The 19,915-nt window shown below is 36.2% G+C and overlaps 1 protein-coding gene, 1 non-coding gene and 1 pseudogene across 3 annotated transcripts in view; 2 read left to right on the forward strand and 1 right to left on the reverse strand.

Annotated features, from left to right (window-relative positions):
- ARHGAP24 (Rho GTPase activating protein 24) overlaps positions 1-19,915 on the forward strand; it is a 732,927-nt gene that overhangs the window by 300,978 nt on the left and 412,034 nt on the right. For both annotated transcript variants that reach the window (XM_072810777.1, XM_072810776.1), the window contains exon 2: positions 17,822-18,021. In XM_072810777.1, coding sequence (XP_072666878.1) covers positions 17,842-18,021 — 180 coding nt within the window. In that variant the 5' untranslated portion in view covers positions 17,822-17,841. The remainder of the gene's footprint in view (positions 1-17,821; positions 18,022-19,915) is intronic.
- LOC140623565 (developmentally-regulated GTP-binding protein 1 pseudogene) lies at positions 1,803-17,168 on the reverse strand (annotated as a pseudogene).
- LOC140624072 (U6 spliceosomal RNA) lies at positions 9,204-9,308 on the forward strand. Its single transcript, XR_012023609.1, has one exon. It is a non-coding gene; the product is annotated as a U6 spliceosomal RNA (small nuclear RNA).

The following is a 19,915-nucleotide window of genomic DNA, read 5'->3' on the forward strand; positions in this document are numbered from 1 at the left end:
TGGTATTTCTTTCTCAGTATAACTTATTCACTTAGCATAACACCCATTAGGTCCATCCATGTTGTTGCAAATGGCACACTCTCATCCTTTTTAATGTCTGTATAGTATTCATTGATACATACATACTACATCTACCTTACCCATTTGTCTATCTATGAACACTTAGGTTGCTTCCCTCTCATGGCTATTGTAAATACTGCTACAATAAACATAAATATATCTTTCTGAATTAGTGTTTCTGTTTTGTTTGGGTAAATGCCCAGTAGTGGAATTATTGGATGATACGGTGTTTCTATTTTTAATTCCATACTGTCTTTCACAGTGGCTGTACCAATTTACATCCTATCAACAGTATATGAGGGTTTCTTTTTCTCCACATCTTCACCAATACTTATATTTATTGTCTTTTTTATCTTAACCATTCTGACAGGTGTGAGGTGATTGCTCATTGTGGTTTTGATTTGCATTTCCTTGATGATTAGCGATGGTGATCATTTTTTCATGTGTCTGTTGGCCATCTGTATGTGTCTTCTTTGGAAAAGTGTCAATTTTTAGGTCCTCAGCTCATTTTTAAATTTGATTGTTTTTTTTTTTGGTGTTGAGTTGTAGAAGTTCTTTATATATTTTGGGTATTAACCCTTTATCAGATATATCATTTATAAGTATCTTCTTTAATTAAGTAGATTGCTTGTTTGTTTTATTCATGGTTTCTTTTGCTATGCAAAAGATTTTTATTTCGCTGTAGTCCCAATGGTTTATTTTTAGTTTTGTTTCCCTTGCCTTAGGAGACATCTAGAAAAATGTTGCTATGGCTGATGTCAGAGAAATTACTACCTGTGTTCTGTTCTGGGGTTTTTTATGGTTTCAAGTCTCACATTTAGGTCTTTAATCCATCTTGAGTTTACTTTTGTGTATGGAGTTAGAACATGATTCAATTTCATGTTTGTACATGTAGCTGTCTGATTTTACTGGCACCATTTATTGAAGAGACTATCATCTTATCCATTGTATATTCTTGCCTTCTTTGTCATAGATTAATTGACCATGTAAGCATGGGTTTATTTCTGGACTCTTTATTCTGTTCCATTGATCTATGTATCTATTTTCATGCCAGTACCATACTGTTTTGATTACTATAGTTTTTTTAGTATATCTCGAAATCTGGAATTTTAATACCTCAAGCTTTGGGGTTTTTTTGTTTTGTTTTGTTTTGTTTTTCTCAAGATTGCTTTGACTATTTGGGGTCTTTTGTAGTTCTATAGAAATTTTAGAATTATTTTTTCTAGTTCTGTGAAAAATGCTGTTGGTACTTTGATAGGGATTGCTTTGAATCTATAGATTATGTTGGTTAGTGTGGACATTTTAACAACATTAATTCTTCCAGTCCATGAGCATGGAGTATCTTTCCATCTGTTTGTGTCATCTTCAATTTTCTTTATCACTGTTTTATAGTTTTCAGAGTACAAATATTTCACCACTTTGACTAAGTTTCTTCCTAGGTTTTTTATTCTTATTGGTTTAATTGTAAATGGAATTTAAATTTTTTCTCTCTCTCTCCCATTCTCTCTCTCTCTCTTTTACACATAGCTGACTGGCCTACTGGCCTACCAAGTCCTTTATGAAGTTGAATTTATAAGGTGACATCAAGTTAAGACAACTAAAGTTCCCGTTTGGGTGACCTCATCTCCCTCCCGTGAATCCTTATCTACTGGCTGCCAAAGCCAGAAGGGTGTTAAGGTTGAGTGCTTGCTCATGGAGAAAGCTGCTGTAGTTGGCCCAGAAGATGGGCAGAGGGAAAGGTTTCACTTCTTTGCAATCTGAATGACATCCTTGTCCTCCAACATACGGTCTTTACCCACTCTTTGAGGATTGTGTTTCACAGACAGACCCTAGACTAGAGAGTGTATTTACATTTTTTGATAAGATTATTGTGAATCTTCATGCAGAAATTCTCCACTTGTGGTCCTGGAATAAGGCAAGACCACTGGGATGTCTAATCTGGCAGCTGGCCTTTGGGTTTAGTATGAATTCTCACTAGTTTCAGATAGTGCCAGATCTTTTCCAATAGGTCATCAAAATTCTAACAGTGATGGGTAGAAATGGGTACAAAGTGAGGCACCTTATAGATGATATCCAATTTCTTGATGGATATCTAATCATTCTTATTCAACACATAGATATAAGGGATATAAACTCTGTTTCTTTTGTTAACTCTATTTCTTTACACTATGTCAATGAAGTCATCTGCTGTGCCATCACTACTCAGAGTCACGTCAGAATTGTTAATTTTGTATTCAGGCCAGAGTGCTCTTCACAGTTTCAGTATCCAACTCACTCTTGGGGCAAGTGGCCGTGAGTGAGATCAATGCCTCCTTTATCCTTCCTCTTGGGGGGATAAATGTTGAAGGATTTACTGTTCAAGCAAATACCAAAGACTTCCAGGTCATTTTCAATGATCTTTTTATGCCAAGGGCATAAAAAGTGCCAAGGGTTTCAGGACATCCAGAACAATCAGGATCAAATTACATGTTCAGGCCACTGCAGTGACTCAGCGACCTCTAACTTTCCCATTCTTGATACTCTCAATGATACCTGGAAGATCCAGGAGCTAGGTCTTGTCACCTTTGTATCTGATGGCACGGAGCACAGTGGTCAGGCTGCCACTTCAGAATATACCCCACCACCAGGTTACTAAGCAGTGTTGACTTCCACCAATGGAAAACCCACAAACCCAATTCGAGCATACCCTCTCTTGGCCATATCGAAACCTTCTCCTGCCTCACAACTACCACTACCTTTTGGGGTAATGAGTTCTCTATGTGTCTTTTTTTTTTTTTTTAATTTTTATTTATTTATTTATTTATTTATTTATTTATTTATTTATTTATTTATTTATTTATTTATTTATGATAGTCAGAGACAGAGAGAGAGAGAGGCAGAGACACAGGCAGAGGGAGAAGCAGGCTCCATGCACCGGGAGCCCGACGTGGGATTCCATCCTGGGTGTCCAGGATTGCGCCCTGGGCCAAAGGCAGGCACTAAACCGCTGCTCCACCCAGGGATCTATGTGGCTTAGCAAGGCAAGCCTTAAGTAGCCTTAGGTGGTGTCCTGTGGTCTTATTCTTTTGAATTTGAGCCATTTTGGCTTTAATCTCTGCAGTTTTGGCTAATGTGCTGCCCGGGGGGGGGGGGGGGGGGGGGGGTGAGTCATGGGTTGGGCCTAGTGGCCTCCACACAGATTATCTTCCCTCTCACAACGGTCAGCAGACTTGCCAACCTTAATTTCTCTTTCTCCTATTTCATTATTGTTTTTTCCTATTTCATTATTAGTGCATAGAAGCATTTCTGATTTGTAGTTATTAATTTCATTTATTTATTCTAGTAGTTTTTCAGTGGGAACTTTAGGATTTTCTATTTATAGTATCATGTCATCTGCAAATAGTGACAGCTTAACTTCTTTACCAGTTGTTTTTCTTGTCTCATTGTTGTGACCAGAACTTCCAGTATTCTCTTAATGAGAATGTATGATGCCCCCTTTCTAAAAATCTTTTTTTCTGGTCAGGATCCAGGCAGGGTCAAGGCTTGTGTTTAGTTTTTAGTCATGTCTCTTTAATGTACCTTTATGTGGAACAGTCTCTCTTACCTTTTTCTTTCTTTTTTTTTTTTTTTTTTTTTAATTTAAATCAAGTTAGTTAACATACAATGTCATATTGGTTTCAGGAGTAGAATTTAGTAATTCATCTCTTATCTATATAACATCCAGTGCTCATCCCAACACATGCCCTCCTTAAAGCCCATCACCTATTTACTGCATCCCTTCACCTTCCTCCCCTCCAGCAAGCCTCAGTTTGTTTTCTGTAGTTAAGTGTTTATCATGGTTTGCCTCCTTCCCTATTTTTATCTTATTTTACTTTCCTTTCCTTCCCCTATGTTCATCTGTTTTGCTTCTTTAATTCCACATTGGAGTGAAATCACATAGTATTTTTCCTTCTCTGGCTGACTTATTTCACTTAGCTTAATACTTTGTAGTTCCATCCACATCATTGCAAATGGCAAGATTTCATTCTTCATTGCAAATGGCTGAATAATATTTCATTGTATGTATATACCACAGCTTATTTATCCACTCATCAGTTGAAGAGACCATTTGTATGTCTTCTTTGGAGAAATGTCTATTCATGTCTTCTGCCCATTTCTTAACTGGATTATTTATTTTTTGGGTTTTGATGAGTTTTCTTTTTTAAGATTTTAGTTATTTATTCATGAGAGACAGAGAGAGAAAAAGAGAGGCAGAGACATAGGCAGAGAGAGAAGCAGGTTCCACGCAGGGAGCCTGATGTGAGATTCGATCCTGGGACTCCAGGATCACGCCCTGGGCCAAAGGCAGAGGCTCAACTGCTGAGCCACCCAGGCGTCCCGATTTTGATGAGTTCTTTATAGATTCTGTACACTAGTCCTATATCTGATGTGTCATTTGCAAATATCTCCTCCCATTCTGTCAATTGCCTTTTAGTTTTGTTAGTCGTGTTCCTTCCCCAACAAACTTTCCCAGTAACTTTTGCATCCATTGATAACTTGTAACTTTATTATTGCTTCCATATTTATTGACATTCCACTGAATAAAAAGATTTCTCACTTCTTCTATTTGTTTATTTGTTTATCTTTATGTCTATCTACCTGTCATCTATGTATCATATCAATAGAACTTATTATAAAAAAACAAGATTTTTTAAATTATTTATTTGAGAAAGAGATAGAGCAAGTACAAGCAGGGGGAAATGACTGAGGGAGAGGGAGAAACAGACTACCTGCTAAGCCCAATATGGGGCTCAATCCCAGGACCCTGAGATCATGACCTGAAATGAAGGCAGACTCAACCAACTGAGCCATCCAGGTGCCTCCATGTATTCTTGTTTTATTCTACAGGCATCATCTGTTACTATTGCTTATTTTGATGCTTAAATTGTCCTATATTTGGCCAGTGAAAACCATTGTAAACTAGCTTCTGTGTCCTCTTGCCATTTTCCCATCATACCTGAGTATTTTCTTACTTTCTGGCAATTTTATTCTAGGATCATCTTATTATTTTTTTGGCCAAGCCCTGGAATCAACTTTTTATTTCAAAGTAAATGGCATTTGGAAGTCAAGATCTGGACACTAAATGTACTCATTCATTGCTATTGGTATATTATTACTTGTAGACCCTCTCAGCAAACAGCAGTAAATATGTCTATGTATTTCTATATATTTACATCTATCTATTTAGAACCATGAGATCCTGGTCAAAGGGTGCAGAGTTGCAGTTACATACAATGAATAAGCCTAGAGATCTGATGTACAGCATGATGACTATAGTTAATAATAGTTTATCAGAAACTAGAAATTTGCTGAGAGTGAATTTTAGATATTCTCATCACACACAAGAAATGGTAACCGTGTGAGGAGATATGTTAATTAGCTTGATTGTAGTTATCGTTTCACTATGTATATGTATATAGATCATCATACTATACACCTAAATATATACAATTTTTATTAAGAAATAAAAACTGTGAGTCCATACTAATATCTTTAATTCTGATTTCAAACCACAGGATATATTATTTTCTTCCCATTTCCATATTTGTAACTTTCTCTTCAAAAAGTGAGAAATCTGGTTTCCCATTATGTTCAACATATATATTTATTTGTGCAACTTGAAATACACAGAAGGTAATTTCATAATTGCTAACCCATACCATAGCAGAAAGCAAACCTGTTAACTAGAATTCAGTATTTTCCAGTTTTTTGAATAAAATTTATTAGAATGACATAAATCATGCACAAATCTCTGGTGACAGTTCATGAATTTAGATGAATGTCTACACCCATGTAACTCATGTGTCATCAAGATATAAGACATTTTCATTACTTTAGAAAGTCCCCTGTACCCCTTCCTTGTCAATATCTACCCCCTCAAGAGTACCCATTTTTCTGATTTCTGTCACTGTAGACTGATTTGGCTTCTTCTAAAGCTTCTTATGAATGGAATCATGAAGTGTAATTTCTTGTATCTGACCTCTTTCGCTCATTATAATGGCTATGGAATTCATCTATGTTGATATGTATATGTATAGTTGGATTCTTGTTATTGCTAAGCAGTGGTTATAACTGCGGCTATCCACAGTTTGTTGATGGGCGTCATTTGGGTTATTTCTGGTTGGGGCAAATTTATAAATAAAACTCCTGTGAATGCTTTTTACAGATATTTTTTTTAAATTTTTTTTTATTTATTTATGATAGTCAGAGAGAGAGAGGCAGAGACACAGGCAGAGGGAGAAGCAGGCTCCATGCAGGGAGCCCGACGTGGGATTCGATCCCGGGTCTCCAGGATCGTGCCCTGGGCCAAAGGCAGGCGCTAAACCGCTGCGCCACCCAGGGATCCCTTTTTACAGATATTTTTATGAACATATGAATTCTATTTCTCTTGGTTAAACATCTACAATCGGATTTGCTTAGTCATAGATAGCACTATGTAATTTTATGAGAAATTGCCAACCTTTTATCAAAATAGTTGCACCACTTATCTTTTTATCAGTAATGTATGAAAATTGCTCCAGTTGCTCCATATCCTCACCAACATTTGGTGTTGTTCAGTCTGTTTTTAACTTAAGCATATGAATACTTGTTTAATGGTACCTCATTGTGATTTTAATACACATTTCTCTGATGCCTAATGGTGCTGGGACTTTTTAATGACATTATTAAACATTTGTATATCTTCTTTCATGAAATACCTATTTAATTTTCTTGCCATTTTTAATTTGTCTTTTTATTATTATTATTGTAGGAATCCTTTGTATATTAGAGATGTAGGTCTTTCGGTACAGACCAATGTTTTGCAGGTATTTTCTGACGGTGTCTGGCTTGCCTATTCATTTTCTTAATAATGTCTTTTGACAAGCATATGTTTATTCTTTTAATAAAATCAAAATTATAAATTTTTATGGTTATTGCTTTCTGTATCCTTTTTAAAAACTCACTTTCTTTCCCCAGGTAGTAAATTTATTCACGTATGTTTTCTTCTAGAAGTTTAGTTTTATATTTAGGTCTAATATCTATCTTGAATTAATTTTCCTGTATGATACTCTATAGGGAAATCTTTATATGTTGCAAACCTGATTTTTATTATTTTAAATAATTTTTTTTCCCAGAAATATTCTCATTAAGTGTTTTTCCTTGGTATTAATAATGTCTTTTTTGGGTGGCAAATGAATAAATCCAATTCAAACTATATTAAGTAAAGAGGAATTTGTTTGTTCACCTTACTGGGAAGAATAAGACATATATCTCATTGGTCCTAAGGAAAATACACAAAGGCCAGGACTTCAGGAACTAGAACTAGGATGGATATTTTTAGTCTCTCTCTATTCTTCACTCACATCTGTTTATCTCTGCATAGCTTCATTTTGCAGACAGCTTTTCTGAATGGGGCAGGAGAGATGAACTCTGTCAGCCTTTGATGCTCATGCTTCCAGGGCCTTTGTCCTGGAGAAAGACTCCAGCACTGCTTCAGTCACATGCACACTTCCTGGGCTGGTCACTTTGAGAGGAGCTCAAGAACCCTGCATAATCACATCCAGGCCTACCCTGTGGCAGTGGGATGGTACTATAAACTGAAACAACATGGCATGAGGGAGGGACAGTTTCCCAAAAACAGGTTTCAGGGAATTCCAAATAACATATATGTCTTGTCAAGCTTCATATTAAAAAAAAGAAAAAAAAAAAGTTTTTTTTTTCTTTTTTTAATGTTTAGAATTTAGTTATCTTTCACTGAACTGCTAATTAAATATATTCAGAGGCAGTAATGCTGAGTTTCAATTCAGCTTATCTAAAACTAGAGTGCAAATTAATTAGATATTTTGAGGAATAAAATGTGTTCAGATTATCTGAGAATAATTATACCTCATCCAAGATCAAAGTTTAACACATCAAAGTTTATCATAATATGAATGATTCTGAATAGAGTAGCAGTTAGATATTTTTTCATGTGGCATCCCTCCACTTTCTTTAAATTCTAATGAAAAAATTGTGTTGTCAGTACCTCAATATAATAAAACATTGGGACAGCAACCGTGGTTCAGTGATTAGAACAAGATTTATATACTCAGAGTGCCTAGTAATTTTCTAGAGCTTATAAAGCAAGGTTGATGATGTTCACCACACAGGATTAATTGACAAAGAAGAAGCAGTCCTTATTGGAAATCATTAAGTACCTCAAGGCTTCCATTTGAAGAAAACTTGAGGTTTCATTGTAGACGAATAACTATCTCAGCCAAAGTTACCTACTTGTTTTTTTAATTTTAATTTTTAATTTTTAAAAATTCAATTAATTAACATATAATGCACTATTAGTTTCAGAGGTAAAAGTTACCTACCTGTAAAGCATTTTCTTTGAAGTGAGGTTGAATAAAAAGCTGGCTCCCTAAAGAGCCTTGAAATGATAATGTAATTGACAAGGTATCTGATTTTCCTTGGTTTGACTCACTAAAGGAAACTTGCATTAAAAGCAGTATTTCATATAGGCTTTAATCTAAGCTTAGAAAGATGACCATCAGGGGACAGAGATGGAGGAGCTCTGTAAATGATAAACCTGGAGGTCATTTCCCTATTGTGGAGAGGACCCAGCTGAAAAGGTACCCTGCGCCACACCCCCACCCCAACCCTGACTATCCTGCTTGACATTCCACTTTGTTCAACTTGGCTCTCTCCACTTTTCCCATTGTATACAAAAGCCCTCTTTCATTGCTGCCATTGCTCCTCTATCCTTTGGATATTATAAATCCATTACTTTTCAGAGTTAGGTGTGGATAACATCTTTGTTCCTTGACACAGCTTTTCAAAACAAAGTTTTACTGATGAGCAATGAGGGAGGGAGGGAAGGGACACACAGAAGCTTAAAAATGAAAATGTTTATAAAATCAGCTTTCTGATCCCACTTTTTTCTGATCCTATTTTTAAGGATCTAGTCATAAATTGGATTATTATAAAATAGGAACATCCAACTCCTATTAAAAATAGGAGTTTTCCCTACTTAAAATCTGTTTTCTTTCTTCTTTGTGGCCATATGATACAATGGTAGTTGCTGTCTTAAAGGTCTCAGTGAAAAAAAAAAGCTCTCAGTGAGCTCTTATTTCCTTCCTTTAAGAAGAGCTGACTTCAGCGTTTGCTTCAGCAGTACATATACTAAAATTGGAGCAATACAGAGAGGATAGCATGGTTCCTGTGCAAAGATAGACATGCAAGTTCATAACGTGTTCCATATTTTTCTGTAATATGCAGCACAGTGACCATAGTTAATAATACTGCATTGGCTATTTGAACATAGCTAGAACAGTGGATTATTACAAGAAAAAAGTTTTGTAACTGTGCATGATGACGGATGTTAACTGGACTTAGTGTGGTCATTTTGCAGTATATACAAATATTGAATCATTACATTGTACACCTAAGACTAATATAATGTTATGTCAATGATATTTCAGTTAAAAAAGGAGGAAGGATGGAGAAGTTGACTTTTTCTTCTTTTCCCATTTTGAGCATCATTTTCATTTGTAAAGCACCTGAATTTCGATTTTATATTAGAGGAATACCTTCGGTTCTTGGTTTATTTATAGAATTGAAGTAACAAAGAGTCTCCCTCTCCTTTTCATAAATGATTGATTGGTTGTGACTGTCTACAGTGTTATATTGAGAAGGCATCTGGGGGCAATCTTAGGTTCCACAGGAAAGAGGACTGTGATTAATTAATAATGTCTGCTATGAGCCTGAAGAGCATCTGTAAGGTTGCCATGTATCTCTCACTTCTCTCTTAATCCCATTGATAGTAAAGTATTTGTTCCTACTCAGGTTATCAGCTTTGGGAATTCTAATGATTCTTTTTTTTTCACTTATCCCTCAACAGTGGTGGGGAACACATCTGAGTACGTATTAAAAACCTTTTCTCTCTATCTAATTTAAAACCTCCTTAAGGGTAAGCAGATTCTTTCTCCAAACAATGAGACATTAAACATACAACAGAAAAAAAAATACTTAAAAGGGTTTTTTAAAATGGTTCATCTTATTAAATCATTTTGATTTCTCACCAAACGGTTATGGAAATATCGAAGCTTCAAATATAAAATGTAGATTGATATTCTTGTTTGAAACCCAGCATATACATAATTTTCCTAGTATAGTCTCTTCTCTGATGTTTGGGCAATTTAATTTCAAATGAATCAAGTAATAAGATATTTCATGTTTCCTCAGGAAAATAACTGCACATTTATAAAATTATTACTGTTAAACTTCCCCCAGGTGTGTTCTTCTGGTGACTGTTTTAAACTTCATATTCATAACCTATTGCACTTTATTCAATTCCTGTTTTCTTCACATGTAAACTCTTGAGTTTTAAGAAGAGCTGTTTATTTTTAATTCAAATTATGATTGAGGGTAACATCTGGTGAGACAAATGGAAGTTTTCTTTGCTCAATAGTTTCTGAAGTTCAGGTTAGCATTAAACTACTAAAAGTAAAGGGTTAGAGTTAGGTGGGAGAATTTGGATTCAAGTCTTTAGTATTGGTGTTTAGTAACATGAACTGCTTGAGGATTTTTGCACTGTACTCTGTGGAGTCTTGAAGCCAATTCTGTTATTCCCCAAAGACCCACATTTTTGTTCACTCATACATTCCTTCATTTATTTACATTTATTTAACAAACCTTTGAGGATTCAGATATGCTATTAGTCTGGGAGGGGGGCGGTTTCAGGGAGCCCATATCCACAATGAGTTATGATGTAAAAGACTGAAAAGTAGGAAGGATATGACCCACATGTGATAAAGATTATTCCCAAAAAAAAAAAAAAAAAAAATTATTCCCAGTAATGTGGGGACTCATGGAAGGGAAATGTCCATTTGAGGATGGCAGTGGCTCCAGGCAAGCCTTTGTAGAGGCTGTAAAACCGAAGGATAAATAAAGGTGAACAATGAAGTCCATGCAGTGAGAACTACCATTTGTGAAAATTCAAGGTCCTTTTGAAGTACTTGAAGGAATTGCTTTATAAAAACGGATTTAGGTTCCTCGAATTTTTCTTGGAGCTAAAACTATCTACACTAGATCCTCTGCATTCTCGGACTTACAATACTGATTCCCTTGTAGGCACCACAATTTGATTCATTCTTTGAGGGGGGAGGTGGTATGCTGGAGAATGAGGGATAGAGATTGAATTATATTTCACTCAATAGTTGTCTCTTTTAGCAGTTACCTTACCACAAGCTACTAAGATTTAATTCTTCAAAGTTTTTCTTAAAACTTTTTTTTTTAATTTTTATTTATTTATGATAGTCACAGAGAGAGAAAGAGAGAGAGGCAGAGACACAGGCAGAGGGAGAAGCAGGCTCCATGCACCGGGAGCCCGATGTGGGATTCGATCCTGGGTCTCCAGGATCGCGCCCTGGGCCAAAGGCAGGCGCCAAACTGCTGCGCCACCCAGAGATCCCAAAGTTTTTCTTATATATTTTTTGTAAATATACATTGTCTTAATTTGCTCTGGCTGCCATAAAAAAGTACCATAGACTGGGTGGCTTAAACACAGAAATTTATTTTCTCCCTATTCTGGAGGCTGAAGTCTGAGATAGAGGTACCAGAGTGGTCAGGTTCTGGTAAGGTTCTTTCTTGGCTTGCAGAAGACCACTTATTTTATTTTATTTTATTTTATTTTATTTTATTTTATTTTATTTTATTATTTTATTTTATTTTATTATTTTATTATTTTATTTTATTTCATTTTATTTATTTATTATTTATTATTTATTTATTTATTTATTTATTTATTTATTTATTTTTGCTGTGTGCTCATATAGCCTTTCCTTGTGCCTTTTCATGGAGAGAAAAGGCAGAGCCAGAGGAAGACAGAGAGAAATGTCAAGTCTGAAATTACTTTAACAGAATATTAAAAAGAGTCTTAAGTTTTAAATCAGGTAAGCAATTGCAGTTATTGAAGAAATGCTCTGGGAAATAATAAACATAAACCTATAGCTTTATAGATTGACTGCGACATATTCCATGATCAGATTGTTCAGTGAGCATCCTGTGGCAGAGTTCTTTTATTTATTTATTTTTTCGCTTCAGCAAAGAATATCAGATCTGCAGGCATATACTTACGTGTCTTGTAGTAGCATGGAACTTAGTATTTTAAAAATGAGGGGGAAAATATCAATAAATATTTTGCCTGTCAGGATTTTCTTCACTAGGGAAAATGTACAACATGCATATATACCCATACCCACCACATACATGCACACGTACACACACATGCACGTGCATATGCATGCACTCCTATATGCACTATTTCTTTCTGTGTGTATGTTTTTGTTGTGTCAACCGTTAGCTATAGAAAGGTTATAAGCTGGCATTTAGACATATAGTGCAATAATATATACTACTGCTTGACAAACCAGCATGTTAGCAACAGCTACAAAACAGCTTTTGAAAAAAATAAGGTTAGAATTTGATAAATATTGACTATCTGTAGTTATATATGGTATACAGTGCGATCACGTTCATTTTGCAAAGGAATAAGGTTCTAATGTCAACCCCAAAGGTGGCGATTTGATGTGAACAAAATTACTCTTGAAAGTTACATAAGTCTCTCCCAGATTGCAGCATTGTACCAAATCTGCCAGTTTTATTTTTGTTTTCTCCCCTAGCAATAGAACAAATCACTGTTTTTTGACCCATCAACTGGAGTAGCTGTTTGTGTTGAGGGGTCGTGTGGTGTGAAATGATGTGTACTCTGGAACTCTGGGATCATATTTGCACAGTGAGAGACTCCTGCCCCCTGTATCCCCCCTCCTCCCACAGGGCTTCCAGAGGCCCAGGGAACAACCCTGGCTGCAAGAATGTACCTCCCACTTGTCCTACTTAGGTGTTCACTGAATGTACTAGAGGCTTTGTGGTGTAATTGTCATGCTATTGAAGTTCTCTCTCCCTTCTCTTTCTCTCTAGCTCCATCCTTCATTTTTCTCTTGGGTTTGCTGAACATTTGTAGTCATGTAGGTAAATTCACACCTATTGCAACTCTATGGCATATGGCATTCTATCTATAACTGTTTTGTTTTTGTGGTTGCTTATTTATTTCCTGTTGACGTGAAGTCATGTACATAAATACTTATGCATGTGGCTGTTTGACTTTTAGAAAATTCTGCTAGGAGCATGAATTTACCTCTTATTGCATCATGTAATACTGTTAACCTAAACCTATATGATTGCAAGAAGGATACATGAACCAGTTTCCACCCCTGGAAAATAATTCAAAGCTACCAGCCCATCAAATGATGAGAACTTTTTAAACCCTAGCATGGCACAGTAGTCATTGCTAAGGCTTTTTCCTAAGATTGATAGGAGGACACCAGTTAACTTCTCAATTCTGTTTTTGTTTTAGTTTAGAGTAACCATTTATTTATGTTATTGTTGTGTTGTCATTGTTATGTTGATTTGCTAAACACTTAAGTTGATGGTTCTATTTTGTAATCTCCTGTACTACCTAGCTGCCATATCCTGACCATGGTGAAAGTACTTTCCCAGTGGAAATTCAGTTAAATCATTCTCTGAGAATTTGAGTAATCTGTATTTTTCTTCATGCTAAACCATAATTGATTACATGTATTTCCTGCCAAGGCTAAAATGTGTAAATTCTGAGTGTTGTATTTTTTCTTGAAAGGCAGTTTCAGGTTCATTTAGGTTTGATGATTTTGACATTGTGTTTAAGTACAATGTTCATACTAATTGAAGTCTTTTATGTTAAAGGAAAAAGATCAGGTTCTTAAAGTGTACAATCTTCTTTATGGCATTAAATGCAATTTAAAAAGTTCAAGATATTGTAGGAATTCTATTGTGGTTGTCACATAGCTTATTCACTGATTCAACAATTATTTCCTGAATACCAAATAAGCATTCTTAAAAGCACTGGGTACACTGTAGTGAGGAAAAGCAAGTCCTTGACCTTGTGAAGTTTATGGTCTCCTGGAAGGATAATTGGCAGTAAAAAGCTAAAGAAATAACAATTTAGTCAAGTTTCAGGAAGACAGAGGTCAGAGTTCAGTGATGGAGAATAGCAACAGGGGAACTAATTCACTAGGTGATTAGTTAGTGTTTATTGGAATGAGTGGATTTTAGGCTGAGACTTAAAGAATGAGAAGGGGCTGGGTATCTAAAGAGCAATTGCGGGGTGGCCTAAACAGAGATCAGCAAGTAACAAGATTCAAGGCATGTTGGGGCTTGGGTGTTTCCAGAACTGAAAGGAAGCTGGTGTGGTTGCTTGCATCAGAGCGTGTGTGTGTGTGTGTGTGTGTGTGTGTGTGTGTGTGTGTTTGCGTGTGTTTGCACACACATGCACGTGTATGTTGAAGTGGGAGAAATCAGGTGGGGGTGGTATGAGATTAGGTTAACCTGTAAACAGATGCCAGATGATTCAGAGTCTTACAGGTCATGGTTAAGACTCAAGTTTTTAAAATAAGCACAATGGGAGCCAATTAAAATGTAAAAAGTAGGAAATCATCTGATTTAAAAATTTAAAAGCTCACTTTGGCTTTTTTGTGGTAAATGAAGTATGTGTGAGCATGTGTTTGTGTCTGTAGTTAAAAATGGAAGGAATGAGACCAGTCAGAGGGCTGTTAGCATCCTCCAGTCAAAGACAATGGCTTGGATCACAGGGTCTTGGTGGAGATGGAGCCAATTGAATGGATCTGAAATATTTTTGAGAGGTATATAATCTTCTGATAATCAGTATGAGGAGGGTCAGGAATCAAAAATGATCACTTTTCTTTTTTTTCTCTTTTCTTTCTACTGCCCCTTCCCCCCCCCCCCCCCCCCATGGGTATATCATGGTACCATTTACTAAGATCAGGTTTGGGGCAGGATTAGGTTTCAGAGGGTGTTATGTTCATTTTTAGATATCTAACACCAAACCTATTACAAAATTTATGAATTCGTCAAACATTGATTGAGCTTCACCATATGTCAGCATTGTCCTAGGTGTTGATATTACCTAGGGTCTTTATTTTTATGGAATTACAGAGATGGTAGATTTCAGAGTGATAAAATTTTTCTGGGTCCGTAGTTAGAAATGATTCAACCCAGAATCCTTGTTTTAAAGATGAAGATTTAGAAATTGAACCATCTAATTTCTGTAGAAATATCAAAACTGCTCTGGGGGCATCTGGGTGGCTCAGTCAGTTAAGTGGCTGCCTATGGCTCAGATTATGATTCCCGGATCCTGGGAGGGGTCCCAGATCCAGACTTACATCAGGCTCTCTGCTCAGCAGGGAGTCTGCTTCCCCTCTCCTTTTACCCCTCCCCTCTGCTGATGCTTTCTCTCTAATAAATAAATAAAATATTTTAAAAAAACGTCCTCTATAAAAATCATGGTTACGTTAGTAAAACTTAATTTTACTATTATTTTCTCTTAGGGATATGATACACTCTGTTTTCATTCCTGTTTTACTGAATTTTTACAACTAGTACTATTAAAATACTATCTGATATATTCTGGAATCAGGAAAATATAGGCATTATAGCCAGGAGTTCATTATAGCTGCCATTGATTTCACTGGCTTTCTGGAAGATAGACAAGGAGAATCATGCATCATGTTCGTGTGCACATTTTTTGCTAAGGTATTAATGGTAGACAAAGGCAAAACTAGGCACTTGTATTTTTTTTTTTATTATTATTGATGGTTAGGTTTCCCATTACCTTGAAGCATTTTGGAGGGGATTTTTCAAATTTAATAAAAAATATTAATGTGAGAGGAAAGAAAAAAAAAGAAGAGTCCTAGAGAAGGAATTTGTTGTTGTATAATGAATTAGAGATTTTTGTGTATGTCTGGATGTGTGTGCATATGTTGAAATGTTTGCTTTAATGTCTTACTCAACTTTAGAAGTTCAAGTATTTGGTCAAAGAATAAATAAGCAATGGTGACATCTCAAGTTGTATAGATTTGAACAATTTAAATACCAAGAAGCCAAAAAAGATGATTTAGAGGGCTCTGAATAAGCATACTTATTATCTAAATTATGTTACAGCATTTATTGTTCTTTTAGAATGAGATTTACTTGGCTCTTTTTACTTTAGGTCAAGTACTGTGAAAGACAAAAGTTGATAATTGCCTGCCCTAAGGGCATAACAAACTTGAAGCACAGGCATGATCCAGTCTGTACACACACATGCACACACACGATGAGAGAATGTTTCCTGCACTAAGTGGCTACTCTCATGGGAATGCCCTGTAGAGCAGAGGAAGTTTTGAGATGTTTTATAGAGATGAGGGCCTGTTAATGAGGAGGATATTTCAGGACAAGAAAGGGAAAAGTGGATACTGCATGAGACAGATGGTAGTCAAGTGACCTACTTGGAGCCTGAAAGCAGGGATGGAGAAAACCTGCAATGCATGCCAGTAGAAGAGGCAAAACTACTAAGATGGTTGAAAAGATCCAAATAAGAAGAATTAGAATGAAAGTTCTGCTTCATCCCTGCAGATGGAATGGCAGGACTACATTCAAAGAAACGAGGCCCAAAGTGGAGGGTTCGAACCTCCCTTTATGGAAGAAATGTGGAGGCCGACAATGGAAATTTCATGGAATATAACTAAGATTGTGTACATACAAATTAAGTGAAAAAATAGTGGTGAAAATAAAGACTAGACATAAGGGCAGCTTGTTTTCTGAGATCAAAGCAGAAAAAAAACCAGAGCTTTGTGCACTAATATGCCAAACAGGAATATTCTATGTCTTGTTAATTAACATGTATTCTTATATCCTCCTCCAAGACCTCCAAGACACAGGGTAAAGACTGAACTTTTCAATTCCTGGAAAAGTGCTGAAAAAAACATTAGCAAGCATTTTCTGGAAGCCTTTGGGACAGGAAAATATCTTTTATTCTTACCCACTGGTCCCTGGCTCTTCCGGAAAGCCACCTCATCTATTGTTACTGTGGTATTTTAACTTTTTACCTGTTGATTAATATTTTTTCCATGATAAACTCCTTTTCTTGCTATGTATAGTGTGTATGAACTTATACCCCTTCACACATACCCTTGAAATCCTCTTCCTAGAGCAGCTGAAGGGCACCACTCACTCCAGGCCAAGCAGGGCATTTTTGGTTTGGGTTTGGGGTTTTTTTTTTTTTTTTTTTTTTTTGGTCTTTTGTTTTCCTAGACTTTTTCAGCTGCAATAATTCCTTACCAGCCAAAGAAACTCTAAAAGGAATACTTTGGGAGAATGGGGAGTAGATACATTTGGAGAAATTTTCACATATGTAAAACAAATGTCTTCCACTGAGGTTTTAAAAATAGTCCCTTTAAACTTTAACATGTGTCAGGCTAGTGTTTGCTCAGATAATCACAGGCCTGCACATACAGGACCCAGTCAGTGCACACCAGCAGACAGAGGCCCCTTATCATGAGAATTATGTTTTTGTTGGTGGTTTGAGTTTATTTTCAAAAATTGCTTCTTAACACATTATCTTTAGAACTTTCCCATTCTTTAGTTCTACTTAGGAAGAAAGGAATATTATCACCCAGCTGACTAGCTCCTTAAAGGAAGACACAACAAGCTTTCTCCAAGTTTTTTCCAGGCATATTGTTGTCAGGTCTCTGGTTTGCCTCTAGAAATTTGGCAAGTAAGTGGATATGCATTTTTCACTCTTCCTACTTTTTTTAAGGGACAGAAGTGATTTAGGAGGGAATTGAATATGCCAGAGTACCTTATTCTCTCTCTCTCTCTTTTTTTCCTCTTCTCTCCTAAATAGGAAAGTTCATCAGCTTGATAATGGAGGAGAACAATGACTCCACCGACTACCCCCAGCAAGGTCAAGGGCGGAACAATGCCATGAAGTGTGGGTGGCTGAGGAAGCAAGGAGGCTTTGTCAAGACTTGGCATACTCGCTGGTTTGTGCTCAAGGGTGATCAGCTCTATTATTTCAAAGATGAAGATGAAACAAAGCCTTTGGTAAGTTAGAGAAAATAAAAAGCTTAAGGTCACAAGCAATCCAAAAGTTAGAAGGGTTTGCTAGAAAACTGATGGAGTCTGAGATCGACTCCATTCCCCTGGTCTCCTTCAGCTTATTGGCATCTTTCACACTTTTTCTCATTGTTTACTTTGGTTCAAGATGATGGACTTGCTAATTGAGGCCAAGAGGCAAATTATACTTGTCTGATATTAATTTTGACTTTTACTAAGCTGGAACAGAATGTCTGAGTCCCTCAGGCATGCATGCTTTACGAGAAATTTTAATGGACGACTGCTAGAAGATATATATCATAGCCAAAACATCTTTCCTTTACTCAGAAGTCCATTGCCAGCAGATTTGAAGGAAAACTATAAACACAGCTTTCAGTAATTTTTGAGACGCCCTCAGCATCAGTTCTCTGGGGGCTTCCTTCCACCTTAACTCACATAATAAAATATGGATATAGTGCTAAATGGAACAACATTGATACATCCAACTAGCAGACACAATACACTCTTGGAATCATTTTTTGTCTTTTGTCGTTCCTCAGTGGTCTTATATTTGCTTATTTACTTATCATTTTCTCGGCCACAAGTCTCTAGGTTACAATGAGAGAGAGGAAAAATCTCTAGTTCTTCCTGTAGCTACAACAGGCTTTCTTAGCTGTGATCATCAATTGATGGAGGGAGATGCAACCTGGGGTATCCTCTGTGTGTTTTCCCTTCATCTCTAGCCATAGGATATATAAATGAAAGAAGAAACATTATAGGTTAAATGACAAAAACATTCCTAACAGTATGTTTTTGAGGCTATTTCCCTTGTGTTAAAGTTCAAGAACTTAATTAAGAATTTAGATCAGGGCTCTGCTTAGTATTGTACATTCTCAGACATTATAATTCCACAAAGTTCTCATTTGTCTAGTTGAATTATTTAAAAAAATAGCAACAAAGGCACATCCTATAAATATTTTTTGAAATTGCTGCTATGTTTTAAGCATTTATTTACCAAAGCCAGGCATTAGACTAAGAGCTTATATATATTATCTTATGAAATGCTCAAAATAGTCCTATGAGGTAGGATTATCCTCATGTATGCATGAAGAAACCAAGGTTCAGGGATAATATGCATTACTCCAAATTAGACAATGGTGCCACGATTTGCTTCCAGATAAGTCTGACCTCATATATCCTTAGCCAAAGACCTCATAAATAAATTAATGAGAATATCCCATATTGTTGGTATCATGATAGTTATAGTGCATGTCCATACCAATTATTGCATTTGTCATAGCAAACCAGTTGAGATGGGGATTAGCATTACAGATGGAGAAATTGTGGTTTAATGATAAGAAGCAATGTGACAAAGATTTATGGACATTAGAGGCAAAGCAGTAGAATCTTTTGCCTCTTATCCTATGCTCTAGGTTCTTTTCTCATTATACTTATTTTATACTATAGATTACATTATGGTATTATCTTAAATGTAAAATCATTTTTATCAAACTCAGATAAAGGGATCGGGATTCTGAGAAAACAGAATATGGAGGAGCCAGTATGGGGGCTTTGATATGGAGAAACACATGGAATAAAATGGAAGTATGAGTAAGATCCAATGTTTTATCTCATGGAAACTTCTTCTGGCATCGTTTGGCCAGAATGGATACAATTTTAAATTATTAATTAGGTAGGATCTAGGACCTAAATGGAGGATAAGGAGAGCAGAGGATTCAGGAAGAGTGAGTGAAGATGTGAAAGAAGATCAAACAAATGTTCTGACTCTTTGGTGAACTTAGTGTATTTTCTAGTGAGGAACGTGGGATAGAGTGGATCAGGCCCCAGCTCAATGTTTCTAAAATCTGAAACTTGCAGATGTCAGAGAATATGCACAGGAACC

This window comes from Canis lupus, chromosome 33 (assembly GCF_048164855.1).
Source record: "Canis lupus baileyi chromosome 33, mCanLup2.hap1, whole genome shotgun sequence".
Classification (NCBI taxonomy): Eukaryota; Metazoa; Chordata; class Mammalia; order Carnivora; family Canidae; genus Canis; species Canis lupus.